Source organism: Microplitis mediator, chromosome 11, assembly GCF_029852145.1.
Source record: "Microplitis mediator isolate UGA2020A chromosome 11, iyMicMedi2.1, whole genome shotgun sequence".
NCBI classification, from domain to species: Eukaryota; Metazoa; Arthropoda; class Insecta; order Hymenoptera; family Braconidae; genus Microplitis; species Microplitis mediator.
The window spans coordinates 20,295,108-20,321,091 of record NC_079979.1 but is presented as its reverse complement, the minus strand read 5'-3'; the positions used below and the strand labels follow the sequence as shown (position 1 = coordinate 20,321,091).

General features: G+C 31.4%; 3 protein-coding genes across 11 annotated transcripts in view; 1 reads left to right on the top strand and 2 right to left on the bottom strand.

The window, feature by feature from the left end:
* LOC130676856 (flotillin-2) overlaps window positions 1–7,307 on the top strand; it is a 60,768-nt gene extending 53,461 nt beyond the window's left edge. Inside the window, exons 2-8 of one of the 2 annotated variants that reach the window (XM_057483353.1) lie at window positions 1,197–1,493; window positions 1,573–1,805; window positions 1,900–2,019; window positions 2,249–2,463; window positions 2,537–2,720; window positions 2,800–2,980; window positions 7,128–7,307. In XM_057483353.1, coding sequence (XP_057339336.1) covers window positions 1,197–1,493; window positions 1,573–1,805; window positions 1,900–2,019; window positions 2,249–2,463; window positions 2,537–2,720; window positions 2,800–2,976 — 1,226 coding nt within the window. In that variant the 3' untranslated portion in view covers window positions 2,977–2,980; window positions 7,128–7,307. Of the gene's footprint in view, window positions 1–1,196; window positions 1,494–1,572; window positions 1,806–1,899; window positions 2,020–2,248; window positions 2,464–2,536; window positions 2,721–2,799; window positions 5,894–7,127 lie in introns of those variants that run through there. The other variant, XM_057483352.1, reaches the window with a different exon arrangement.
* Window positions 7,308–9,123: 1,816 nt separating this feature from the next.
* On the bottom strand, window positions 9,124–21,687 carry LOC130676843 (mucin-2-like). Of its 7 annotated transcripts, none has more exons than XM_057483336.1 (12): window positions 21,669–21,687; window positions 21,446–21,561; window positions 20,619–21,364; window positions 18,415–18,621; window positions 15,902–15,973; window positions 12,612–12,972; window positions 12,362–12,530; window positions 10,891–11,074; window positions 10,518–10,801; window positions 9,960–10,449; window positions 9,700–9,882; window positions 9,124–9,618 (listed from the first exon to the last, which is right to left on the bottom strand). In XM_057483336.1, the coding sequence occupies exons 4-12, from the start codon at window positions 18,560–18,562 to the stop codon at window positions 9,224–9,226; spliced, it is 2,286 nt and encodes a 761-aa protein (XP_057339319.1). In that variant the 5' UTR covers window positions 18,563–18,621; window positions 20,619–21,364; window positions 21,446–21,561; window positions 21,669–21,687; the 3' UTR covers window positions 9,124–9,223. The 7 variants fall into 7 exon arrangements, with proteins under 7 accessions (XP_057339319.1, XP_057339318.1, XP_057339316.1 ...); XM_057483335.1 differs by having other exon boundaries at window positions 20,619–21,376; window positions 21,669–21,686; XM_057483333.1 differs by having other exon boundaries at window positions 20,619–21,561.
* A 664-nt stretch (window positions 21,688–22,351) lies between these two features.
* Window positions 22,352–25,921, bottom strand: LOC130677279 (phosphorylase b kinase gamma catalytic chain, skeletal muscle/heart isoform). Of its 2 annotated transcripts, XM_057483977.1 has the most exons (8): window positions 25,661–25,919; window positions 25,072–25,247; window positions 24,355–24,639; window positions 24,198–24,288; window positions 23,886–24,120; window positions 23,599–23,682; window positions 22,906–23,064; window positions 22,353–22,836 (listed from the first exon to the last, which is right to left on the bottom strand). In XM_057483977.1, the coding sequence occupies exons 1-8, from the start codon at window positions 25,750–25,752 to the stop codon at window positions 22,702–22,704; spliced, it is 1,257 nt and encodes a 418-aa protein (XP_057339960.1). In that variant the 5' UTR covers window positions 25,753–25,919; the 3' UTR covers window positions 22,353–22,701. The 2 variants fall into 2 exon arrangements, with proteins under 2 accessions (XP_057339961.1, XP_057339960.1); XM_057483978.1 differs by lacking the exon at window positions 23,599–23,682 and having other exon boundaries at window positions 22,352–22,836; window positions 25,661–25,921.
* Between the last annotated feature and the right edge of the window lie 63 nt (window positions 25,922–25,984).

Below are 25,984 nucleotides of genomic sequence, written 5' to 3'. Positions count from 1 at the left end.
AATGAAGATAATCAAAGTTTAAGTCTCAGTTTTTTTCCAATTACTTTAAGTAGAACAAAAAAAAAACATTTTAAATTGACCGCAATTTTTTTTTTAACTTTATCAAATTATTTTAAAAAAATCTGGGCAACGGTTGACCCTACAGGCGAGCCCCGAAACTTTCCGCTATTTTCGAGCTTCTTGAGCTCAAAAAAATTATTGTGAATAAATTTTCGAGCTCTTTGAGTTATTTCTATTATTTTAAATTTTGAAAGCATAAAAAATAATGTTAGACGACCTTCGGTGGTCAGAATGAAAAAAAAAATACCAATGGACTGATAGAGGAGACGGACATCGACATGAATCTGTGGAGGGTCTAGGGCTCGAGAATTTTTTTTCATCCCGTAATTTCTCTAATTGAAAATTTGTAAGCCTCAAAAATTATGTAAGATGACAATCGGTAGTTTATTTCTTAGAAAGTGATCCTGATTAAAATTAAAAAAAAAAAATTTGGTGGTGGGTCGACCCCTCAGAGGGCCACTTTTGTGTTGTAAGCCGCTGTAGTGGGCCTAGGGCTTTCTAAAAATTTTTTTTCACCGCAAATTGAATTTATTTTACTTATTTTCGTGCTTACGGATGTTCTAGAATTGATTTTTAGTCAATTGAGCCCCAAAAAAAAAAATTTGGTGGTGGGTCGACCCCTCAGAGGGCCACTTTTGCGTTGTGAGCTGCTGTGAGATGCTGCAGTGGGCCTTAGGCTTCCTAAAAATTTTTTTTGACCGCAAATTGAATTTATTTTACTTATTTCCGTGCTTACGAATGACCTAGAATTGATTTTTAGTCAATTGAGCCCCCAAAAAAAAAATTTGGTGGTGAGTCGACCCCTCAGAGGGCCACTTTTGCGTTGTGAGCTGCTGTGAGACGCTGCAGTGGATCTGGGGCTGAGTAAAAATTTTTTCTGGACGCGAATTGAATTTATTTTACTTATTTTCGTACCCACGGATAATGTGGAAACGATTTAAGGCCACTAGATCCCCGAAAAAAAAATCTGGGCAACGGTTGACCCTGCGGGCCAGCCTCAAAATTTCCCTTTTTTTGAAAATTTTCAATTTTCTTAGCGGGAAATTAAAAAGAATAGTCTCATTTATTAATTATCGAATACTAAATTTAAAAAATATAAAGTTACAGAATATTAATTTAAATTTATTTATTTACAGGAGGATGTTGTGGCTCGATGAAAAAACGAACGATCGTGGGAGGTTACGCTTTTTGCTGGTGGTTCGTAACGGATGTCCAGCGTTTGTCCTTGGAGGTGATGACTCTTAACCCAGTATGTGAGAGCGTTGAAACAGCCCAGGGTGTGCCGCTGACCGTCACCGGGGTCGCTCAGTGTAAAATAATGAAAGCCGACGAATTGTTATCCACCGCCAGTGAACAGTTTCTCGGAAAAAGTACTCACGAAATAAAGTCAACTATTCTATCAACTCTCGAGGGCCATCTCCGAGCCATCCTCGGTAATTCCTTAGCTTCATAAAACTGTACTTCAATTCGGAATATTAAATTCTACTGACATTGTTACGTTATTTATTTTAGGTACACTGTCCGTCGAAGAAGTCTACAAAGATCGCGACCAGTTCGCTGCACTGGTACGCGAAGTTGCGGCACCAGACGTCGGACGTATGGGAATTGAAATATTGTCGTTTACTATAAAAGACGTTTACGATGACGTTCAATATTTAGCGTCACTTGGTAAAGCTCAGACGGCAGCTGTGAAACGTGATGCTGACATCGGTGTCGCTGAAGCGAACCGTGACGCCGGGATTCGGGTAATTTTTCCGCCTTTACATCACAACTCTGGGAAATTATCACTATTTTCTTGGAATTTATTTATTAATATTCAAATTTTTTATTGTAAAACAGGAAGCGGAATGTGAGAAAACAGCAATGGACATAAAATATAATACGGATTCAAAAATAGAAGACAACGCTCGTCTTTACCAGTTACAGAAAGCTAATTTTGATCAAGAAGTCAATACAGCTGTGAGTATTTATAAAAAAAGTAAACAAATAAATAAACTCTTTTTTTTCGTAATGCAATTGAACTACTTGGGAATCAATAATCAAGTGAAAGTTTTATTTTTTATCATATTGTTCCTCAAAATTAAAAAAAACTAGGCACTTATATCCTCGAAACAGACAACTAGTCGATAAATATTAAATTGTACAGTAGAAAAATTAAAAAAAATGAATATTATGTCGAATGTTACAGAAAGCCGAAGCTCAACTTGCGTATGAGCTACAAGCAGCTAAAATAAAGCAGAAAATAAGGAATGAGGAAATTCAAATCGAGGTTGTTGAAAGACATAAGATGATTGAAGTCGAAGAACAAGAAGTTCGTCGTAAGGAACACGAGTTGAAGAGTACGGTCCGATTACCCGCTGAAGCTGAGCATTATAAAATGACAACTGTTGCTGAGGGAAAGAGGTAACGTCGATAATTAATCATTTTAATTATTTTATTTATTTTATTAATTATTTTGTTACTTACTTTTGTGTAGAACGCAAACCGTCGAAAATGCCAAGGCGGAAGCTGAAAAAATAAGACTAATTGGTGAGTCCGAAGCTAAAACACTAGACATCATTGGTACCGCGGAAGCTGAGAGAATGCGTTTGAAAGCACAAGTTTATAAAAAATATAACGAAGCTGCAATATTAAATATTGCTCTCAATGCAATGCCCAAGGTAATTTTATTCATCAGTAAAAATACCATGAGTTGGTTCTGCGATCGCTAAAATATTAATTTATAATTTTGTTTAATAGATTGCCGCTGAAGTAGCAGCTCCGCTAGCAAGAACAGAGGAAATTGTATTGCTCGGCGGTAATGACGGCGTAACTAATGAACTGACTCGTCTAGTTGGACAAGTACCCCCAGCAGTACAAGCCCTTACTGGAGTCGACCTTTCAAAAGTTTTAGGGAAAATTCCCGGGGCTAAATAATTCGGTAATTGTTTAATCATAAATTATTTAAAAACCAACTGTCCTTTAAAAAATCTACGTCAAATTTGAAAAAAATAAATTACTATTATTATTATTATTATATAATACTCTTGATAAAAAATTGGAAGCAAGAAATTCTTGTGTAAATTTGAAGCTGCTTAAAGCAGGAGCAAAAATAATAAATTTATTTCATTGACTTCTACCTCAAAAATTTTGACGTGGATATCAGATTGTTTCACATCTTTATCACGCGCACATTTTTCATTTATACGATGGTCTTTTTTTTCTACTAATTACTTTATTCACCTCACTCAATTTAGGCCTCTAATTGAACTCAATGAGCAATAACAACAATAGTGACCTAAAATATTTACTATTTTTTTTATAAAACTTTTATTTTTGTTGATCAAATTTACAATTTACATTCCGTATTTTTATTATTTTATTGCACTCAACTTTTACAATTTTAAAATATATTGAATAATTAATTAATTAATTAATTACGTTTCGACCATTGTGTTCAGCGTGTGTAAATGATAAAGTTAAAGTAAATATTAACACGTTTTTAAAAAACGTTCATTTATTGATAGTCATTTGATACCAGCGAAAAAAATTATTATCGTTCATTTTCTTTTATTAATTATGTTTTTAATGAGACTGATGTTAAATATGCTTGAATTTTTATATGATCATACAAATTTTTAAAATTATTTATCTGCTTGCTAACAAAATTTTGTATTTTTAATTACAAAGTCGCTAAAAAAATTTATGTAACCTACGCGCGAAAAATATGAACCCGGTAGGTTCTGATTGGTCGTGACTATGATTTTATTTATTTTAAATCACCATCAAAACTAAATGGGCGGAGTAAATCCCCACTCTTCTTCTTTGAAATCCTATAAGTATGCGCAGTGAACCGTTTATTGATGTCTGCGCACGTTTTTTTAAAATTGCCAGTTTGGTACCAACTTGAAAAAATAAAACGACCTTTTTTTCGTGCATTCATTACATAACCTATTGTATTTATGTAGAGATATGAATACTCTAGGCGTCAAGTTGGCGACAGAAGTGAATTGAGCCACGGATGTATAAAAAAATAATTAGAAAGCTATAATCTTAAAAATTTAATTGGAATAATTTAAAAAGTACAAATATAATCATTGATTGTCTTCCTAAGAAATATTAGAAATTTGATTAAATTAAAAAAAATATTAGTTGCTTGATTAAGTAAAATGATTGATCGTATAAAAATTTCATTAAATTTTTCTTCTGTTAATTTGAAACGATAATAATTTTTTTTTGGTACTGACTAATTGCTTAGCTAATGATTAAATGCGTGTCGAAAAATGATAATTAAAATTTAGTTGATATTTAAAACTTATAAATAATTGAGAAATAAATTCAATCAAAGTAATTATACAATAATTGTATTATTAATTAGTTAATTGATTATAACTATTATTATTATTTAAAATAAGTTTAACTGATAAAAAGGATCTTACCATTAAATTTAAGTTTTTATACTCAAAACTTGAACAAACGTAAAATTTGAAATAGAAATGAGATAACTTGAATTTAAAATACTCTAGCTTTTGTTTATTTAATAAAAATATGTTCGATTTATTAAAAATAAAATATAATAATAATTTGCGTGCAAGTGTTAGTATTAAATATAAATAAAATGAATTTCTAATGTATGAATGTAAATATTATATTATTTACATAAATATATATAAATATTATTTATAAATAATTAATGTGCCAGCAATTATATTATTTATTAACATAAATATATATTTATTATTTGTTTTATTTATTGCAATACCAATGATTGTCTTTTAAGAGTGATTTTAATTAATCTCATTTAAATATATTTATTAAAAATTGCACTTACAATACCATAAGCACCGATTTCAGTTTTATATGATGTTCCGATAAAATATTTTATGTCCTACCAAAGATTATAGATATAATATTTTTTGTAACACATGCTCGAAAAGTATTCTGTTATGTATTCGCAGCGCAGTCGGTAATAAAGATACTAATTCATCCAGAAAATGTCACGCATGTAAAATACTCCCTGATAGCCAAGATGGCGTCAAACTAACAGCCGCAACTAGACACCAAGTTGGCCGCAAAAGTTGGTCGACACTTTGAGAAAGTTGGTGGCAAAATTTGGCAATCCATAAGTTGACGGAAAGTTGCCTTCAATTTTCTCATAAACCTGCTTTCGAATTGCGGCTCTTCCCTGGTGTCAACTTTCTCAGAAAGTTGGTGGTAATCTGTAGCCAAAAGTTGCAAAAGCTAGAGTTGTTGTCAAGTTGGTCGCAAAATAATGAATACCAACTTTTTGACGAGCAACTCGTGCTATCAGGGTAGAAATACATTAACGAAAAATATTTTCCGCACAGGCAGCAGCGCCATCTTACAGAATCTCTGAGCATTACTTACAAAAATTATTATATATATAAATTTATCTAGTGCGTTGTCTGCATTCAAATGTTGGTATACTTGTCTACGGACATCTGTACCAACCTTCATTCTGATGTCTTATTCTTACTAATTCGCACTAGATGTATAAAACACTATATTGTAAAATTTGAAATTTGAAAAAAATTGACCAAGCTTATATCGATACAATGCCAACTTTAAATAATTGAATAATAAATGCTGAGAATTGTAATTAATAAAAATAAATTGGCTCTCTTAGAGTGATTCAAATCTTTTGTAAGCGGCAATATTTAAAAAAAATTATATATATTTTGGAATCCGTACGGAAAAATGTTTTCGATAGATAGATTATAATTATTTACATGTAATTATTATTTATAATTGTAACTGTACTTTTAATTGATCTGAAAGTAATTATATAGATGTGAAAATAACTGGATATTTTTAATAAATGGAACATCAAAAATAGTTCATCATCATTTACTTAACCCAAAATTTGAATATATATATATAATAACCAAACCAAATGAACTTGTAATCATTTTCTTTATTACAGCATGGAGTTTGTTTTAAATATTTACAAGTAAATTAACCATTGTTTCTATTATAACTAATTATTAAAATTAGTAATCAGTAATTAGTAGATACAATTAAACTTATAAGTAATGTGTTTTTTTTTTGTTTTTTATAATATTGAGACTAATTATTTACAGCATTATACAGAGTTAATGTACAGAGTCATTAACGTTACTTAGCAAATTTAGATCAATTGTTTTATAATAATAACTATTATTGTTATCGATGATTGTTATTAATGAACCATAAATGATAACGTAAATAAAAATATTATTTTCAGTTCTGCAATTGCCCTTTGAACCAACAGATTTTTTTTTCTAAATTTGATTACGCTCTCAATTAAATTTTACAGAATTAAAATTGAGCTTTAAAAATAATTTACTACAAAGAAAATTACCATAGAGTTAAAAATTTATTGCTTATAATTATAATTAATTAAATAAAAGCAAATAATTAATTAACAAGATAATTAAATGACAATTGAAGTTTAATAATTATTAAAATTTTTATAAAATAATAATAATAAAATTTTTTTTTTCAAATTCTTAATCATTTAAAAAATTGATCCTTAATTTTTTTTTTACGTAATTAATATAATTAATAATTGAGCGTACTTTACACTATTGCCCACTTAATATTTGATATTAATTATCATTTCATTACAATATACTTTTAAATATTTATATTTATTATTATTCTTTTTTTGTTGTAATAAATTTAATATTTATTATTTACAATTAGATATTTGTTACTCCTTTTATATATATAGCCAGCAATTAATAAACTGCCCACTTGACTTAAAATTATTTATTATATTTTGTTATAATTATGTTAATTAATTACATTTTGTTTTTTTATCACATATTTTGCGTATGTATTAATATTCGTTAATAATAAAACATTCATACAATTAAATATTAAACTTAAAACTTAAACTTTATTTTATCACGATAAAAAATAAACCATAATGTAATGCAACTTTTATTTTATTCCCATTTATTATTATTATTATAATAATATATATATATTTTTTGTTTTTTCTCAATATCTATACGTATATATTATGTGTTATTTGTTTTGTTAAATATTCAATAGTTTTTTATTATTTTTTTTTATTTTTCTAGAGTCAAATTCAATCGTCGCAGATAGAAGTAAGCAATTTTCTACTAAACAGCTTTCGTATATTTATTTAATATATATTTATATATATAATTAACTTTTTTTTTTAATGAGATCTTAAAAATTATTTTTAGTCTTACGAGAATGATATCAACTCCATATTTATGTTTTTTTATTTTGTTTTATATACTTTTATATATTATCTAGTATATATAAATATATATATGTATATTAATTTATAAAAAAAAAAAAACTTCAATTAATGTATTTTAAAGGCGCAGTTATATTTGTCATAAATGAGATTATCGAAATTTGAACCACCCGCGGGTACAAAATTTTCACCCTATGGGAAAATATTTTGAATAATTTTATACTCGGGCCAATTTTTATTTTGGATCTTGAAAATTTTAATTTTCTGTTGCGATTGTAGTAGAAAATATTACATAGAGCAGCTAATAAAGTAAGACATTCAAATTTAGATGTTTGCCGCCTTCGCCTTTGGCTCATGCAGAAAATTTCACCATAGGTTAGAATGTCAAACTTTTTTTCGTGAATAGAATTTTAATTTTACGACAAGAAATGAAAATTTAAAATGAGGTTAATTTGCCTGGAGCCGAAGGCCAAGGCTGCCATCATCACTCCGAGTTCGACCGAAAAAATAAAAAATAGTAAACCGGATGCAGTTTATGCCAAAGATATAATTAAGCCTTTCAAATATATTATATATTTAAAATTAATACTCAATAAATTGTGTTCCTTTTAATTCCGAGGTTAATTCATAAGATTGTAAAGACATAAAATTTGACATTTAAATTGAGGTAAATTAAAAAATAATGCGTTTTAAAAAAAGAAAAAACGTATTTTACAATCTTATAAAATAACGTTTATTTACATTTAAATAAAATAATTAATTACAATAATCAGGCAGCCAATTAATGACGATTGTAATAAATAAAAAATTCAAATAAACCAAAAGTATTTAAATAATTCAGTCTAACTACTTAAAAATTTATAACTTGCTACCGAAAAAAATTAATCCTGCATTAATTATTGTCAATTAAGCCAATTACGCTACAATAATTATTATTTTCAAGGGAAAAATTAATGTGACTTTTTAAAAAATAATTTCCAAATCACAGTCATTTATTTACAAATATAATTATCTTTAAAAAAAAAAAAAAAAAAAAAAAAAAATCGTTCAATTGAGAAAACATTTCAGTCTCGAAAATAATTTAAAAAAAAAAATAATTTTAAATAACATAAAAATTTAAATCAGCCACTTTCGCATCCCTTGAAAAATGAGCTTATGATATTAATAATAATAATAATATTTAACTTAAAATTTTTTTTTACAATTTTTAAAAAAATTATAAATATCGAACATATAATTAGTTATAATAATATTAACATAGATTATTTTTTTTCCTGATTTTTCAATTTTCTTTGTTCTTCAGCTGCATTAACCAGTTGTAAATTACTCAATTAACTAATTGATTAATTGATTAATTTAAAAAAAAAAAAATTTACACTTAAACATTTATAACCACTGGTACAGTACTTAGTTTCGAGTACAAACTCTAAACTTTTTTCGATTTATTAAAAACTACTTTTTGGAATTATTTTATTATCCAGTACAAATAATTAATAATTAATAAATAATTAATTAATTAATTATAAACATAAACCATCAGAGTCCCTTTTATATTAAAAACTAAACCGTGACAAAGCAAAATAATTATTTAAATTATAAATTAATACGAAAAATACTTGCTGGCGTATTTTTAAATAATTTATTGCTAAAAAAATAAATCATCGGCAGTCCTACTAATCAATTGCATTTAATTATCACAATTAATTAATTCAATTATTTATTAATTTATTCCAAGAAAAAAAATTTAACTCGACGGCTTCATCTGGACGTTTTTAAAAAAAAATTTACAATTTAAACAAACGACAAACTTATTGATTGACTGATTAATTAATTAATTGTGATGATGAATAATTTTAAAAACTCAGTACTGAAAAAAAAAAAAAAAAAAAAAAAAAAATGCTTAAGAAACTTAAAAATATTTCAAACAATTTTAATTTTTTTACGATTCTGTCAGACATTTGAATGCGTCGTTACGGAAGGCTGTGTTGTGGAAGTTATTGTAGGTGACGTTGAGTTGGCTGACGTGCTGACGACGACGACTGGTTTGACGATTGTTGTGTTAAGATACTGAGCATTAACGAGGGGCACTTGCCCAACGGACTTGAGGATCGGCGTTGTTATCATTTTGCCCGTCAGGTTTGACGGAGCGAGAATGTGAGCCGTCACTTGATTGTTTCCCTGCGACACGACGGTCATTGGTGTCATTATTGGTGTAAGTCCGGATAGTGATGTGTGCTGACCTACTATGTGGGCGATACTCTCGCTGGTGGGTACGTTTTGCATCATCGCCGTTGTCTGTTTCCCTGATTGTTGAAGTGAAACTCCGGCGTGGCTCAATGTCAGTCCTTAAAATTATTTTTTTTTTATTTTAAATTTAAAAAATAAAAAACCGCGAGAAAGTTGCTGGGGATATAAAATAAAATTACCTCCTTGTACAGCAAGTGATTGTGTCTTGACTGAACGGAAGACACCAGTTGCTGGTAAAATATTTAATTCAGCGCCACCAGGTAGTCTAGTTAATTCAGATCCATTACCACCGACTAGTGTCACACCACCGACCATTTTGTGTGTTGTTTGAGTTTCTCCGGATCTTATTCTTGTTTGTGCCGCTACAAGAATAAATCATCAATAATTATTATCATTTAATGATAATAATTTAATTTTATTTAATTAAAATAAAACTTACTAGTAACATTGAGAGGCGGCGGATGTGCTGCAAGAACTAAAGGTCTTCCTTCATTACCCGAGTGGACAAAAGTAACCGGGCGCACATCACTGGCAGTCGACTGGACGGCTAGAGCTAGTGGCCGTTCTTGATTAGAAAGATTTGAATGTACAAAAGTAACGCGATTGTCATTTGCTGCTGTCGAGTGTACCACCAGAGCAACCGGTCTTGGATCTGTGCCAGCCTGGGATTGGACCGCAATAAGCGGCCGCGGTGACTGATCCGTTGAATTCTGCACAGCCAATGTCAGAGGACGCGTTTCATTGTTGCCAGTTGTGTGTGTCACCAGCAGTTGTCGCGTGTCCCCGGGTATCACCCGCAAACCTGGACCAAGATGCTGCAGTGTCGGTACTATTGTCGCCAAACCCTGACTTGTGTTTAACATTTGGGCACTTATCGGTAAATGTAATTGGTGAGATTGCTGTACCACTGTTGGAGATGTTACTTTTTCCTAAGAAAAAAAAATTCATTATTATAAATAAAATAAATAATTTAATTAATTAATTAAATGAAATTTACCTGCGCAGGAGTAGGAATGCTAGGTGTTGATGCTCCAGGACTAGAAATTGTTGGCGGACTTTCTCTAGAACTTTGAGCGAGATTTAAACCTTGTGTCTGGCATACAACAGCAGCAGTAGCCGTTTGATTTTGGATCGACGTTGACTGAGTCACTGTACCAGTCGACTGATGATGATTTTGGGGTGAATTTGCTGTTGCTGCACTACTTAGACTACTTGTGCTGCTGTAACGTGTGCCACCACGTGCTAAACTTGCCGACACATCAACGTCCATTGCCTCTGCTACTTAAGTAAAAATAAAAATAACAATAAGTTTAATTATTCATTCACCATCACCAGCAATCAATCTAAGACTTTATTCAGTTCAAACCTACGATTTTTAGATCCAGATGTATCGACAGCAAGGTTTGACTCCTTTAATATCTGATTGAAATCAAGATGCGGCCATCTACCAGCCAACTCTTTTTTTAATGCCACTATCCTCTGTTGTGATGCTATTTTTTCACGAGCCAGTTTTTCCATCTCGTGTTCATTATCTCTCTCTTTTCTTACTAATAACTAAAAAAAAAAAAATATTTTAATTGAATATTTAATTTTATTCAATCAAAGTAGAGTACGCAAGCCCGCTGGCTATTGTCCAAGATTAGCTACTGTAAACTACATACATTCATACATATATATATATATTTGAGCATTTAGAGTAGTGAATACACGTGGCATCGCACGCTGACACACATAATTCACTTACTAAACACGTGGTACTCGCGATACTGACTAAAAAAGAAGGGAAACAAAGGTCATCACGCACGCGCTTTTATTATCCTACACTGTCTTATATATTTATATATATATGATAAATGACAACGATCTTATTTGAGTTTGCGTAGAGGAATTTTCGTATGACGTTTTAAAAAATACATAACGCTACCTGATACCTTGGACTTAAAATATTTAGTGCCCGCAGCATCTGCGTCTGTCATAATTCAAGAGTATTATTATTTAAGAATATGTTTATCCTAATAATTATGAGGGTATTTAGTGTCTCATCTGGCTGTTATCCAACGGTCCTTAAACAATCTGATAATACTTTATTTATCTCGTTTACTGTCTATTTAATGTCTGCGTTATTTGAATATGCGACAAATAGATAATTTTAACTAGACTACTATTATTAATAGGAGATGATAAATTTACATAATTGTATTGTTTATGAAATTATTAATATACATTTATTACAAATATTGTATTGTCGAAAAACATAGAGTGTGACTTGATACTAGTTATTTTTAAATTACTCGATCTAACTTGAGATGTTTGCGCTATGAGTGAGCACTTTACTTTTCTTAGACAGTGTAGACGAGCTTACTTATATTACTACCACCAATTTAAATACGTAAAAATATACTAGGTGAAATCTAGTTGCCGGTATTTAGATCAATTTTTTTAAATATTTTTTTTTTAAACCAATCAATGTCTGATTTATAATTTATTATTAATGATAATTTGTTTACATTCAACTTTTACCGCTGATCCGACTTAAATACCATTAAATATATTTATATATGTATATATACTCGACTTGACAATAGTAAATATATTAATTATCAATAATATTTTATTTACAAACTATGAGTAACGGTAATTATAATCACTAAATAGTCAAGTCATTAAAACAGTTCATCGATCTCGAAATGTCAAAATTTGTTTTTTTTTATTTTAAAAATGATGATAATTATTCTTATCACGTAGACATTCCAAAATGTATTATTGATAATTATCATTTTATTAATCAATATCCTAATGTATTTAATATCGACTCATAAATATTTATAAGTAATAAATTACTTGTATGTGTCTGATGGCTGCATGAAGAATTGATAAATTAGATGACTTTTTTTCATCTTGAGCTGGTAGTTGTTTTTTTAATAATTCAAAACATTCTTTCAAATGAGCTCTTCTATTTTTTTCTAATTTATTGTGAACTTCTCTGGTACCAGATCTGATAACACAGGGTCTGAAAAAAAAATTAATTTATTAAATAACTAATTATTATTATCAATTAATTAATTCCAAGTATGAGTAAAAAATTACTGACCCATTTCGATGTTTTTTACTATCATGGGCAGACTCATCAGTGGACATCGACGTCCCACCATTTCCACTGCTCGAAGTGTGATTAGAATTATAATTATCGACATAATGATTGTGCGTTGCACTGTTGTGATTATTGTGATGCTGAATAGGCTGAGGCTGAGGCTGGGGCTGAGGTTGAGACTGTGACTGAGGCTGAGGCTGTTGCTGGTAATTGTGATGATGATGTGGATGCTGATGATGGCTTGTAATGTGAGTTATGGAATTTTGATTGCCGAGGGACCTAGTGCTTGCTATCACCGGGCTGGCACGCAGTCCTGTCGCATGGTTCCCATTAGATCTGCTGATGTCCAGAGGATCTTCTTCTGTAAATAAAATAAATAAACGTCAGGTGAATGGTCTCTTACTTGATCATCAATGATCGCGGGTTTTTATTTTTTTTTTTTGCTACCGGGAGAATGCGATCAGCAAAAGACATTCAGTGAATTTTTATATTTTATTTTGTTTTATTTAGTGAATGATGGGGTTTAAATTAACCAGCACGTACTCTCACTCATCTCAAAACCCTCGGCTCTCATTCATGTACTAACAAACTTGGCAATCCTAAAGCATTACTGATCTATTCCTGGATCAAGGGCTCTTTCAAACTAAAACCAAGAATGAACTTTTTTAAAAATTTATTTCCGGTCATAAATATTTTATTTTTATTATTTTATTATTTGTAAATAAATAAATAAATAATGAAATGGATCTCGACATACATTTTTTCTAGTAATCATATGACCTTACACATTTATCACAACTGCAATGCCGTATTTTTTTTTTTTACTGGCAATAATTATAAATCATTTTTATCAAACCCATATATAAAAAAGTAAAACAAAATAAATCTTTGAAAAAAAAAATAAAACTCGTATATTTGGTAAATAATTGAAAAAAAAAAAAAAAATAATGATGTTAATAATTAATGAACAAATAAACGCGTGAGTAATTAACATGAACATGAAATTAAAAATGTAAAATTTAAATGGTAATGAGTAATGACAACTGACAAATAAAATAATCAATGATTTGTCAAAAATATTTAGATTGAATAATTTATTAATGATAATTTATAATAATATTTATAACTGTAGTCTTGTGTCTGGAGTTCCCCTGTCTAGTCGTTTTAATAAGGAGTGGGAGGTAACACGTGGTTGAGACAGACGGAATGACGCGAGGGGAAATAAATTAAACGTGTGTGAGTCCGCATGATATGAGGATACTGCCGGCATGTGTGCGCGTAATCATGTGTGTGTATTATAAAATTTTTTAGCGTACCACAGTGATAATATTTAGAGGGGGGATGGTCGCCTTGGAGGGGGTAAAATAATTCGCGGGTGGTAAAGAGTTAGAAAAACGGTATATGAGGCAGCCACGTGACTGGTCATGCCGTTGCACACTGGAATTACCTTAAGTAGGGAAGGATTAAATCGCAAAAACCATTGACTAGAAAATAGATAAATAAAAAAAAGTAATATTGTTAAATAAAATTGCTGGCTGATAAATTTATAAGTTATAAAGATGATAATTTATTTTTATATATTGAAATAAAAATTATTCGTGACCTAAAAAAACGAGTTAATTAAAACTTTTAGACTCTGGTTAAATTCAGCCTTCGTGTGCGTCCGACGGTGATTTTACCTCCAGGCTATATAAGAATTTCTGCTCTTTATTTTTATTTATTTTTATGTCTGAGGACATGTACGGAATATTCCAGGCTTGAAAAATGATTTAATAGCCGACTTTTATTTTTTTTTTACGGCTTACTGTTAAGATGTGGATTTTTTTTTAATAAAAAATTATTTTTCGCATGATTTAATATTCTGGCAGAGCCTTGGCGATAACCGATTTAAATAGACAGCTAAAAATCTTAAATTACTATAAGTATAGTAAAGTGTTGAGCTAAAAAATTTGATACTCTATTCAGTATCTAATTTTTTTTTTTATCGACATTTGAATAAATTGTTTAGCATTTAAATTCTCAGGGAATTTGAATTTATAAATTTTTTATTGTATTCAAAATTTGAGAATAAATTTGATGCACAATTTAATATAAATTCCAATAATGATTTTGCGCAGCAGAAAAATTTACACATCTCATAACTGATAAAAAAAAAAAAAGTTAATAATAATAAAAATAAAACAACACTACATCTCACCGAGCAGGTAGTGTCGCATCCATTTTTTTTTCGGTGGCGGTGGCATCCGGCGAACTAGCTGTTTTTCATCCTCACAAGTATTATTATAATTATCACGACTGATAATCCCAAAGACCGGAAACCTCGTCAGTTCGTTTTTATTGTTACACATACTAGTTGTATCCTTATCATTATTAATATCTACGTGATTAACACCTTCGCCTCCGGCGGCGCCCCTTGTTCCCGCTCCACCCTCACTACAACTATTTAACCCAATATGGGTTGGCTTTGTCACGCCAAAGTTCATGTGCTCGACAATCAGAGGTGCACCATCTTGCGTCATCAACAGCATTCCCATTTTTTTTATTACTATTGTCAGCTAAAATTACAAACTCGCATTTAACTTTTTTTAAAAATCTCACCGCCCGAACTCGAATCCTTGAATAATTCAAAAAAAAATTTCACTCGCAACTAAAAATTTTTTTATCATTGACCTTTGAGTCTCTTATCTCTTTGATACTCCAATCATAATTACAACCACAACAATAAATATTTAAATTAAATTCAAAGTAAAAAAAGTCCTGATTGTCTACCTTGAGTTAAATTTTTTTTAAATTTATATATATATATATATATATAAATAAGAGCGTAATGAATGGAAAGGTGATCGCGCGTGAGTCGCGAATTGTCGACTGAAATCTAAACTCGAGTAGCCGGCGGTCTCGGCAGTACAACCTGAGGATGACGTCGTAGTCGTTGTCGTTGTTCGTCGTGTATCGTCTACGCCCCCCGCCCGTTATCACCCCGTCGACGGCCAACGGATTTCTCGCACTCTGGATGCCACACGCCCCACCTCAGACAAACCCACCGCGTCCACACTGACGCCTTTTAATTTTATTTTTATTTCATTAATTCCTGTATTTAAAAAAAAAACAAACATAATAATAATAATAATAATTAAGAAAATACCAGCCAGACTTAGTGCTGTCTCCGTCGTCTGACAGACTTGCTATTTACCTTTTATCGATTAGATTTAAAAACATTAGCCATCTAAGCCGCACTTATCTCTTTCTCAAATCAAAGTTTATTTAACAGTAATCTAAATATTACTCACCATCAATTATCAGCATTTTCTCCTCACAAAACAGGTCATCTGGCTCGGATCTTTCTCTCTTTAATTTAGCACCTGTTGAAAATTATTATAATTATTTATTATTTTAAATAATTTAATGGGTAATAAATAAATCAGTTAATTAACAATTAAATAAATAAATATAATTTGATATTAATAAAATAAAAAAATGATAAAATTTATTCCGAATTTATCGGTCGACCTTGCACTTCCTTGTTGCAGTCAGCGGTTCCATCTCGCGGCAACAAAACACATGCATTTTGTTCAAGGTGACCGCGATGACGTTACACACGTGCTTATATTCAATAACAATAATTATTATTATCATTACAAAAACAAGTATCAAAATAAAATAATTAAGTCCTTGGAGAGTTTGACATTAGAGCGAACTCATGGCTCGGGACCTGGACTCCAAAATTCCGGCAACGAAAATAAGACCGACTGCCTACGAGATATTTTAAGTCCACGTGTGTTCCCAAATAAGATAAAAAAATTATTATTTATAATTACAATAGATATAAATAACTATTAAATGCCAAGAGATATAAAACCGCGAGAGGTGGGGGGATTACGGAGGACCGGGAAGAGGGAGATGAGAGAAGAAGGGGGTCACCAGCCGGGTCTTCCAGGTCGCGTAGACTGTAGACATGTTGTGTGTACATATATACATTCATATATACATACACAACAAACAGTACAAAGCGGATAGGAGAATATATATCTGGCAACATTGGAGATTGATCAGGACGCCACGCGGCCGGGTAACACATGGTGGGGACCGTCGCCAGGGACATTGTACATGCGCAGTTAATATACTTTCAGCCGCGTGCTAACGTGTTTTTCTTCCTCTGCCTCTCTACCTCTTACTTAATGCCAGCCACAGGACTGACGTTACGCTAAACTATTTTTTTATTTTTTTTTTAATCTGCCAGCTCTCTTATCTACGCCACAAGTACTAGATAAATTGTAATTCATCATTGATCGCCGATCATTGATAAATGATAATCGATACTGATAATTTATGCCCACCTCCTAAAATATTAAAAAAAAAAATAATAATAATGATGATGATGATGATGATGATGATGATAATTGATAGTATTGCAGGTATACGAGTGAACAAGTTCTCAGACAGTATGACGATATCAAGTGTCAAGTGTTGAAATGTACACTGTCAGTGTAAAAATTAAACACGTGGACGTAAAGCAACATGTATCCGGGACCGGGAGAGAAAGCACCAGCTTGTATATCATCTATGGTACCGAGTCACTGACCGATGCGAGTAGAGGGCTCTCCCCCGCCTTAGATTTTAAAACGCACGCCGAAATGCATCGCCGCATCTTTACCCATACCACGAGTAGAGTACAAGACAGCAGATCCTTCCTTTCTCTTTATTTTTTTTCATTATTCTCATTCTGGTCTTTTATTATTATTTTTATTTTAAAACTCCCAGCGTGACCGGTTGACTCCCTACTATTTCACGAGCGTCTACAATAGAATAAACTAAAAAGTCTCCCGCCAGTTTGTAGCTTCCGCCACCCTCGTAATTTCCAGCGCTCCGGTATTTTATCCTCTAAAAATGATAAAAAAAACGACGATATAATAACAATAATTTGTTGCAAACAATGTAACCGAGGCTCAGCTTGTAAACTTTAAATGAAAATAATTATTTGCGTCGGAATATATTTTAAAAACTAAATAACAAAATGCTAAGCTAGATTATAACGGATTGCGTGTAGAAACAACATTGTAATACAATAGCATGAAACTTTATTATTATTATTTTTAATTAAAGATTAAGTTACTTATTTAATGTAATAAATAATAAAAAATATCCACGTGTAATATTTTAAAAAATAATTGATGAGAATCACTGCTAGCGAGGAAATGATACCTAATTTGGAGACGACATACGCGTGGGTCAGCGCGTGTGTTGCGATTCATATAAAACTACACCACTAATAAATGTGTAGTGTATAGTGTGTAGTGTGTAACTTACATTACATTAACGTCTTTCAATCGACGCCGTGCTCGCGATCACGTGGTCGCCGGAGGTCAATAACCGGCCTCTGTTTCATTATTATTTTTTTAATTGTAAATATTTTTTTATCAGTCATTCTACCGGTTACTATTTTATTTTTTTGACTCACTAACATAGAGTTTGTTTAAGACTTTAGTGTAAATAATATTTATATTTGTATTTATAATGATAACAATAATGATAGTAATGATAATAATATTGGGGAGACAAATTTATTAAACTCCGACGCACGTTGTCGAGATTCATGTACACTCGAGGTAGAAAATTAATGGTTTATATTTATAATTGCTCAATGTCAAATTAATTTTTTTTTATTTTTTTCAAGGACGAATGTCAAGTGGCAGCTGCCTTTAAAAATTTTAACTCCGATTCAAAATTGTTTATTTAAATTCAAATGAAAGTTGGTAGTAATTTCGAAACTTTTAAACTACTGCATGTAAAAATTGAAACTTACCACGTGGTTCATTAGAATTGTGATGATTAGAATAAGGCGCTACCGCAAAAGAGTGATCTGAAGAAGAGGATGTACTTGCAGCACGTTCCCTCTTCTTCTCTTGCTGTTCAACGTAACGTGCCGCTTCCAAAAGTGTCTCGAGACTCATTTTTACCTGAGACTTGTCCCAATAAAATTACAATAATCCGGCTGTCAGCAACGAAAAATCTGTAAATAAAAAGGTCACTTTTTATTCAATGATTCTGCCAGTAAATTTATGAATATTTATTTAAAAAAAAAAAATAAATAAATAAATTAAATAGATAACCTTAAGCACTGACATAATTTACATGTCAATAAAATTGCATTGATTAAATTTATAAATTAAATAATTAAATTTAAAAATATGTGGATAAAAAATGAAGTTTAAATTTATTATTTATTTACACAAAAGCTTGGGATTAATTATGGAATTAATTGTCTGCAAGTGGAGCAGCAATTTAAGAGGATTGCCATCTGGGAAAATAGCTTAACAAATTTGCCGGTGTACCGCGTGACGGATGACAAAGACAACAAACAAAATTTAAACAACCGACGACGACGACGACGTTGTCACGTGACCATTTCCAAGACGTGAAGCGATGTGTGACACGACGTGAGTAAAATATTATTTCTCCTTTCATTATTCTTAGTCTATATCTGTCTCTCCTTCTTTTTAATGCACACACCGACAACACACACACACACATATATTCTATATACATACATATACACGTATATATATGTCAGTGCTGTTTTTTAACGCCCTCATTGAAGAGTACCGGTCGCGCAGGCGCGACACGCGAAACGTTTCGCTTGCCTGCATTTTCATACCGCCAAACTAAATGTGTCTCACTACATCTGCTTTTTTAAATTCACCATCTTAATTATTTAACATATACACATATATATTTTCCGCGTCGTACTCCATGTAATTTAACCTAAACAAAAAATATATATATTTAAGAAAAAAAAAAACAACACGTGGTTATTGCACGTGCTCGTCAGTAAATTTAATAATAATACATTTAGCGGTGACATGACGTTTGAAATAAAAATAATAATTATTCAAATAACAATAATAATAATAAACGTTAAGTTTACTCCCACTTAAAGCTGGCACGGAGTTGCTCGACCGATTGCAAGGCCTTCTTCACACTTGGCAACGGTCAACTCGCGATTCTCGAGAGATATTATCGCGTACAGTATCGTGGGCTAGTTTTTTTTGTCGACGAAAATTTAAAACTTCGCTATTTCGTATAATTTTTAAATTCAAACTCCAAACGCTGGGGGTATTTTTGAGTATCTGGGAAAAAAACGGCAGTAATAATAAATTTAAAAGGTATATTGCAGAGATAGTACGAGAGCTGGTTACGGTTCGATGATGGAGTGGAAGATCGAGTAGTAGGGATGCGTTGTATCGGTTGGTATATACATCAGTGAACGTTGGATTATTCGGTGTGGGACATGCTGGGTGCAAAAATAGGTAAGCCGAGCTAAAAAGGCGTCGTATCGTGAAACGGACGCAGCCCCACGCAGCAAAATAAAAGTCACCAGCAAGCATGTCATAGCATTGCCACTCACTGTACAGTCTGAAAATTTAATAATATTTAAATGTTTATAGCCATCAAGATAGACGTTTGATCCGAGTAAAGTCGAATCAGATAGATAAAGATACAGCGAGATAAATATAGAGACAGAGAGCCATGGAGGGAGAGAAAGAGTGAGAGAGAAAGGATGAAATAAAAATAAATAGAGACAAGCGGGCTACTTGAATTGACAAAGCCTGGGTCCTCTAGTCAGCGCGTACCGAGCACGTTAGAGATACGAACCGACGCATGCACTTTCCACCAATGGCAATGCTTTGTGCTTGATGACGTCACGAGAAGAAATAACCCAGGATTGGTTAGCCGTATTATGGCACAGAAAACACGCCACGCAACCACCTATACACATGTTAATTAAATAGACGATAGCTTTGGTGTATGTACCGAGATAATAGCTCACGGGTGATGCGTATGACGGTGCTAACGGGCGTGGTACACTTTTAACCAACTTTATTTTGCACACTAGATTTAACTACGTCTATGTATGTACGCATGTAGATTTTTTTTTCCTTATATGAGTGTGTGTACGTATACGAGTGAGTGAGCGAGTGTGTACTTATACGTAGTTTAAAAACTTACAAATGACAAGTCTCTGCGTCTGAGTCATACAACACAATGGAACCGCTACGCGCGCTTGGGCACTTTCACGAGAGGAGAAATCAATCCCAGCTGAAGGCTAAATTTTTTTACTCAACGTCTCAACGTGCTGGTGATTTAACACGTTAGCTTTTAGATTTATATTTGCCCCTCCAAAACGTTTACTCTGACTATGGCTGCGACACAGCCCCACGTACTGGGAATAATGACACTTGGACACTTACACACGCGGTATTTTTGTTTGAGATAAGCCCTGTCTGCATGTGTGCTCGCTAGCATGTAGGCTATTTTGTTCGGCACTGACTGCTGACGACCAACTGCTCCAACTCTGGCTTCCTTCCGTCAACTTGTTTATATATTAATTTAAATTATTTATGAACCAGCGAGTTAACAAACAATTTATCAGAGTATTGTTTTTGGTTTATTTTAAAAATCATCAGAATCACGTTAACCTGATCGATCTGGCGCGTGGCAGAAACATTTTACAAGTGTTAACCACTGCGCATCAACAGCCATGCTTGCTTGGCCACGATTCACGTGTCCGGGACCCGGACTTTTAGCCAATCATCCTCACGTATGTGACGTCACGGTGCTCTATCGACCAATGAACGCGGCCCATGTGACGCAGCAATACGGCCTGGGCGTGTAACATAAGTGTCGGACACAGCCGCGGTCTCGCTCCCTCTTCTTCTTGGTCCTTCACTCTCACTCTGTCCCCCACACTCTGCCTGTAATATTGTCTGTTATTTTATTATTATTATTGTTATTATTATTTTTTACTTCACGTTTCGTACACTAAATTACGTTACCGTAAAATATCAAAATCGCTATACTGCTCGAGTTTTTGAATTAACGGCTAGCGGCCGCCGATAGCCTGTCGCCTATCACCAGCTATCAGCCAGTACTTGCTCTTTTAATGATGTAACTGTAACATACAACCCGGACAATTGTCCAATTCACGTGATTACAACGATACTAGAGACACATATACAACACACACCCGATGCCCGGCTCGCCCGGGCAAATACTCACTCGTTCTCTGCGCTCTGCGGCGTCACCCGCTTCTACCACCTTTTGTCATCCTCCTTCTCTGTCACATGGATCGCTAACACTGCGACGTTGCCGGTTTTTTAAATTACCCTCCCTACCACCCAACATTACCACCACCACCTCCTTCATTATTGTTTACTTAAACATTTTCCCGCCAACACATACAAATTTTAAATGATCCTGAAGTTAGCAGACGATTAAAAATTTTCGGATTTTTTTTTCGACAAATTAATTACAAAAAAAAAAAAAAACTAAAAATATGCGCATATAGAAAATTTAAAAAACTACAGGTGCAATTTTTTCAAATTTTTTTTTTTTTATAATTTACCATCTAAAAAAAAATCCAAAAATTATTAGACGTCGGCTAACTTCAGTATCATAAGTTAGCAGACATTTTTAAATTTTTGAATTTTTATTTTCCGACAAATCAATTGCAAAAAAATAAAATAAAAATATGCACATGTAGAAAATTTAAAAAACTACAGGTGAAATTTTTTCAAATATTTTTTTTTGTGGTTTGTCTAAAAAAAATTAAAAAATTATTAGACGTCTGCTGCTAACTTCAGTATCATAAATTTAAAAAACTCGACAACTCTAAAACTCCGAGTACTTAAATTATTTTTTATTTTATTTATAATTTTTTTTTATTATATACAATTTATTCCTAAAACATTATATTTTTTAAAATCTCGTGCGCTATTTTTGACATGTATTAAAATTTATTAAAAACTCATTTTTCTTCAATTAATTAATAAAGTTAATTAATACACTCCAGCTATTAACAAATTGACTAGAATAAATTAAACAAACCTACTTGTAAAATGTATCTCTTAAAATAATAATTAAAAGAGCAGACACTAAAAAAAAATAATAATAAAATAATTAAGTGCTAGAATAAAAATATATGATATTTATACAAACTTCTAACATTCTCATTTAATTATAATTTCATAAAAAAAAAAAATAAAATAAAAGAAATTATCTAATTTAAATAATTAACTATTTAGAAGATCGGCTATCTACTTAAATTACTGACGTATAGATGCTTGAGCTCGGTCTTTGCTGTGTTTTCAAAAAGTGCAGCACGATTTTGTCCTTCTCCTTTTTTTACCCAGTGACCGTAGACTCTGAAGGCACAGCCGTCTATTACCTTCAATAAATGATGATATTTATTATTATTTTTGTTATTATTGTAATAAATAAAAATAATTTTTATTACCTTACGCAGAACTTTAATTCTGTATGGATCATCACGAGCGACTAAAGTAGACAATGGCTCTGGAGTTGTGTGTAATCTCTTGATACGTACAACGGCACGTACACAAAGAATAGCTAATTGAAATCGTTTCCGTGCGTCGAACGATTTAGCTTTCAACTCCTGAGGATTTTTTAATTTTTATTTAAAATCTGAACGTTATAATTAACAATCAACACCCTGAGCCAACAGATTAGTTTGAGTGGGTAATTGTCATTGAGACAGAAGTTTATTGGACAGAATTATTATGTACATCCCGATTAGAAAAGTGACTGTTTTAAGATAGATCCCCTTTACAAATGATTTTTTTTTATAAGTAATTAGGGTCAGTTTTTAAATCCAGGATTAAATTATCACGGCAAATATATCTGTATTTACCGTAAATATATAAATATACAAACCAAATAAAATTATCCTTTATAAGCGGGATCTATTTGAAATTAATTACTTCTAATCGGGATTGTAAGCAATCAAACTTTAGGTAAACAGAATATACGAAATGACGATTCTGTTCAATAGCCGTGTCAATGACACCCACTCGTGAGTAGTTAGAAAAAAAAATAATAATAAATAAACTCTTTATTTAAAATAAAAGATGTAGTGATTAGTGATTAGTAGTAAAGTAAAAAAAAAGTTTAGGAGGAAATAATAAATTACCAAAGCTAACTGAGAAATCCTACTAAGACGTCGCGAATTAGAAGATAGAGAACGCTTGAGAGGTGCAATGTCTTGGTCCCATAACTGTGATAATTATATGTAACAAAAATAAAAAATGAAATAACTTAAACGTGTGTAATTTAAAAAAAAATTCCCGTAACACTATTGGGTAAACAGAATAAAATAAAAATATTGGAGGTCAAGTGGATGTTCAATCATAGCGTCAATGCTATTAAAAAGCTTACACTTGAAAAAAATAATGATAATTATGAGTATTGTAAACTTACCACAGTATGAAAAAATGGATGATCAAGAGCTTCTCTTATTGTCGCCCGTTTATTAGGATCGACGACCAATAATTTTCTTATCAAATCTTTGGGAGTGTCGGTAATATCCGCCCACTCTGGAGAAGTGAATGAATATTTACCTTCCATTATATTTCTCAGCATAACCATTTGTTTGCGGTTCCAAAACGGCGGGCATCCTACCAATAATGTAAACATTATTACACCACATGCCCATCTATTGATTAAAATATTCATTAATTTATTTATCTGGCATTACTACTGATAATATAATATTTCATTTTTAAAAATTACACATCGACTTCGGATCCGTAACCATCAGTGTTTTCAAACATGTTGCATTTTAATACTTCCGGCGCCAAGTATCCGGGGGTTCCACACAAATCTGACAGAAGATAAATAAATTATACTATTTATTAAATAAATTAATTTATTAAAATAGTAAACTCACCAAATAATTTATCACCAGGCTTCAACATTCTTGCGAACCCAAAGTCCGTGACTTTGACATTTAAATTGTCGTCGAGCAAAATATTTTCAGGTTTCAAGTCCCGGTGAACGATACCCTGAGTGTGAATATGTAATACGGCTTCGAATACCTGCCGCATAATGTACCGGGTTTTTTTTTCAGACAACGTCACGACAGATGTCAAGTAATCAAATAACTCTCCATTTTTGCATAATTCAAATATTAGAAATATAAATGTACTTGATTCAAATACGTCGTGTAGTTCAACTGTAACAATATTCATTTTTATTATTTTAAAAATACCGCTTGTAAAATTAATTAATTACTGTACGAATTCAGGTCCATAATTATAATAAATGAAGACTAAAATTTTCTTAAGACTTGAAAAAAATTATGATACTGAAGTTAGCCGACGTCTAATAATTTTTGGATTTTTTAAAAGACGATAAATTATAAAAAAAAAAAAATTTGAAAAAATTGCACCTGTAGTCTTTCGAATTTTCTACTTGTGCATTTTTTCAGTTTTTTTTTTTTTTAATTTAATTGTTCAAAAAAAAATCCAAAAATTTTTAATTGTCTGCTAACTTCAGGATCATAAAAAATTTTGGCGCAATTTTTGATTTGGTCTAAATCACCTGATCGTTCATTTACTTGAAATTAATTAATTAATAAATATAAAGTATAAACAATTGAATTTACTTATATAAGGATGTCCTGCAACTTGTCTTAAAATAAAAACTTCTTGCATTGTCGCATCTTTCATCGAATGACCTTCAACACCATCATGAGTTTCATTGCTAATATCAATTATTTTAGCCGCATACTCTATTCCCGTTTCTTTTTCAATGCATCTTCTTACTGTTGATGATATTCCTCTAAAAAAAAAAATATCAATTAATTAAATAAATTTTTCAAATTTAAAAATTTGAATTTTACTAAAAATTCCAGAGTATCAGAATTTAAAATTTTTTATTGAACAATTAGAGTCAATTATTAATAATCAACAACAATTAACTTTAAAAGGAAATATATGTAAGTATATATTTATATAAATAAACACGTGACAGTTGTCAATTATTTAAACAAAGGGCTGAGACGTAGTTAATTATGTAATTTAATTTTAGGTTATAAGAAAACGTAACTAATAACAAAGTGCAAACTAATTATAATTAATCGATTGTAAAACAATTTAATTAATTAAAGAACTGTCAGTTTCAATGTTCGATTTAAATAAAAACATATTTACAGTTAATATTAATTATTATTGATAATAATAAAATAAACAAACCTTCCAAGAATTTCCTTGGGCTCGTACTTGGCATAAAATCCTTTAGCTGCATCTTTATCGGGCAATAAATCATCGCCTTCGTCTTTGGCCATTTTTATTTTTTTTATTTTTTACTTACCAGTAAAGCGAGAAAAATTTAACAAAATAATTTTTGCACATATTTTTTAAATTTAAATTACAATACTATTTTATATCGATACAAATACCACTGACGTCTGTTGTCTGTTGCTCTTTGTGTTGATGTTCGTCTGGCAAGTCGGTAAATTTCCTATGAACTAGGGAATTTATTAAGTCAATCAGCTGTTGGTAGTTTTTTTAAAATCA

Excerpts from the sequence above, each read along its gene's own strand:
- LOC130677279 (XM_057483977.1), bottom strand. The coding sequence starts at position 25,752 with ATGGCCAAAGACGAAGGCGATGATTTATTGCCCGATAAAGATGCAGCT. Across the intron at positions 24,289-24,354 it reads GCCTGGTGATAAATTATTTG|ATTTGTGTGGAACCCCCGGA; the intron begins GTGAGTTTACTA and ends ATCTTCTGTCAG. Across the intron at positions 24,121-24,197 it reads TACGGATCCGAAGTCGATGT|ATGGGCATGTGGTGTAATAA; the intron begins GTAATTTTTAAA and ends TTTAATCAATAG.
- LOC130676843 (XM_057483330.1), bottom strand. The coding sequence starts at position 15,145 with ATGGGAATGCTGTTGATGACGCAAGATGGTGCACCTCTGATTGTCGAG. Across the intron at positions 12,973-14,808 it reads GATGCGACACTACCTGCTCG|AAGAAGATCCTCTGGACATC; the intron begins GTGAGATGTAGT and ends TTTTATTTACAG. Across the intron at positions 9,883-9,959 it reads GCCGCCTCTCAATGTTACTA|CGGCACAAACAAGAATAAGA; the intron begins GTAAGTTTTATT and ends TTATTCTTGTAG.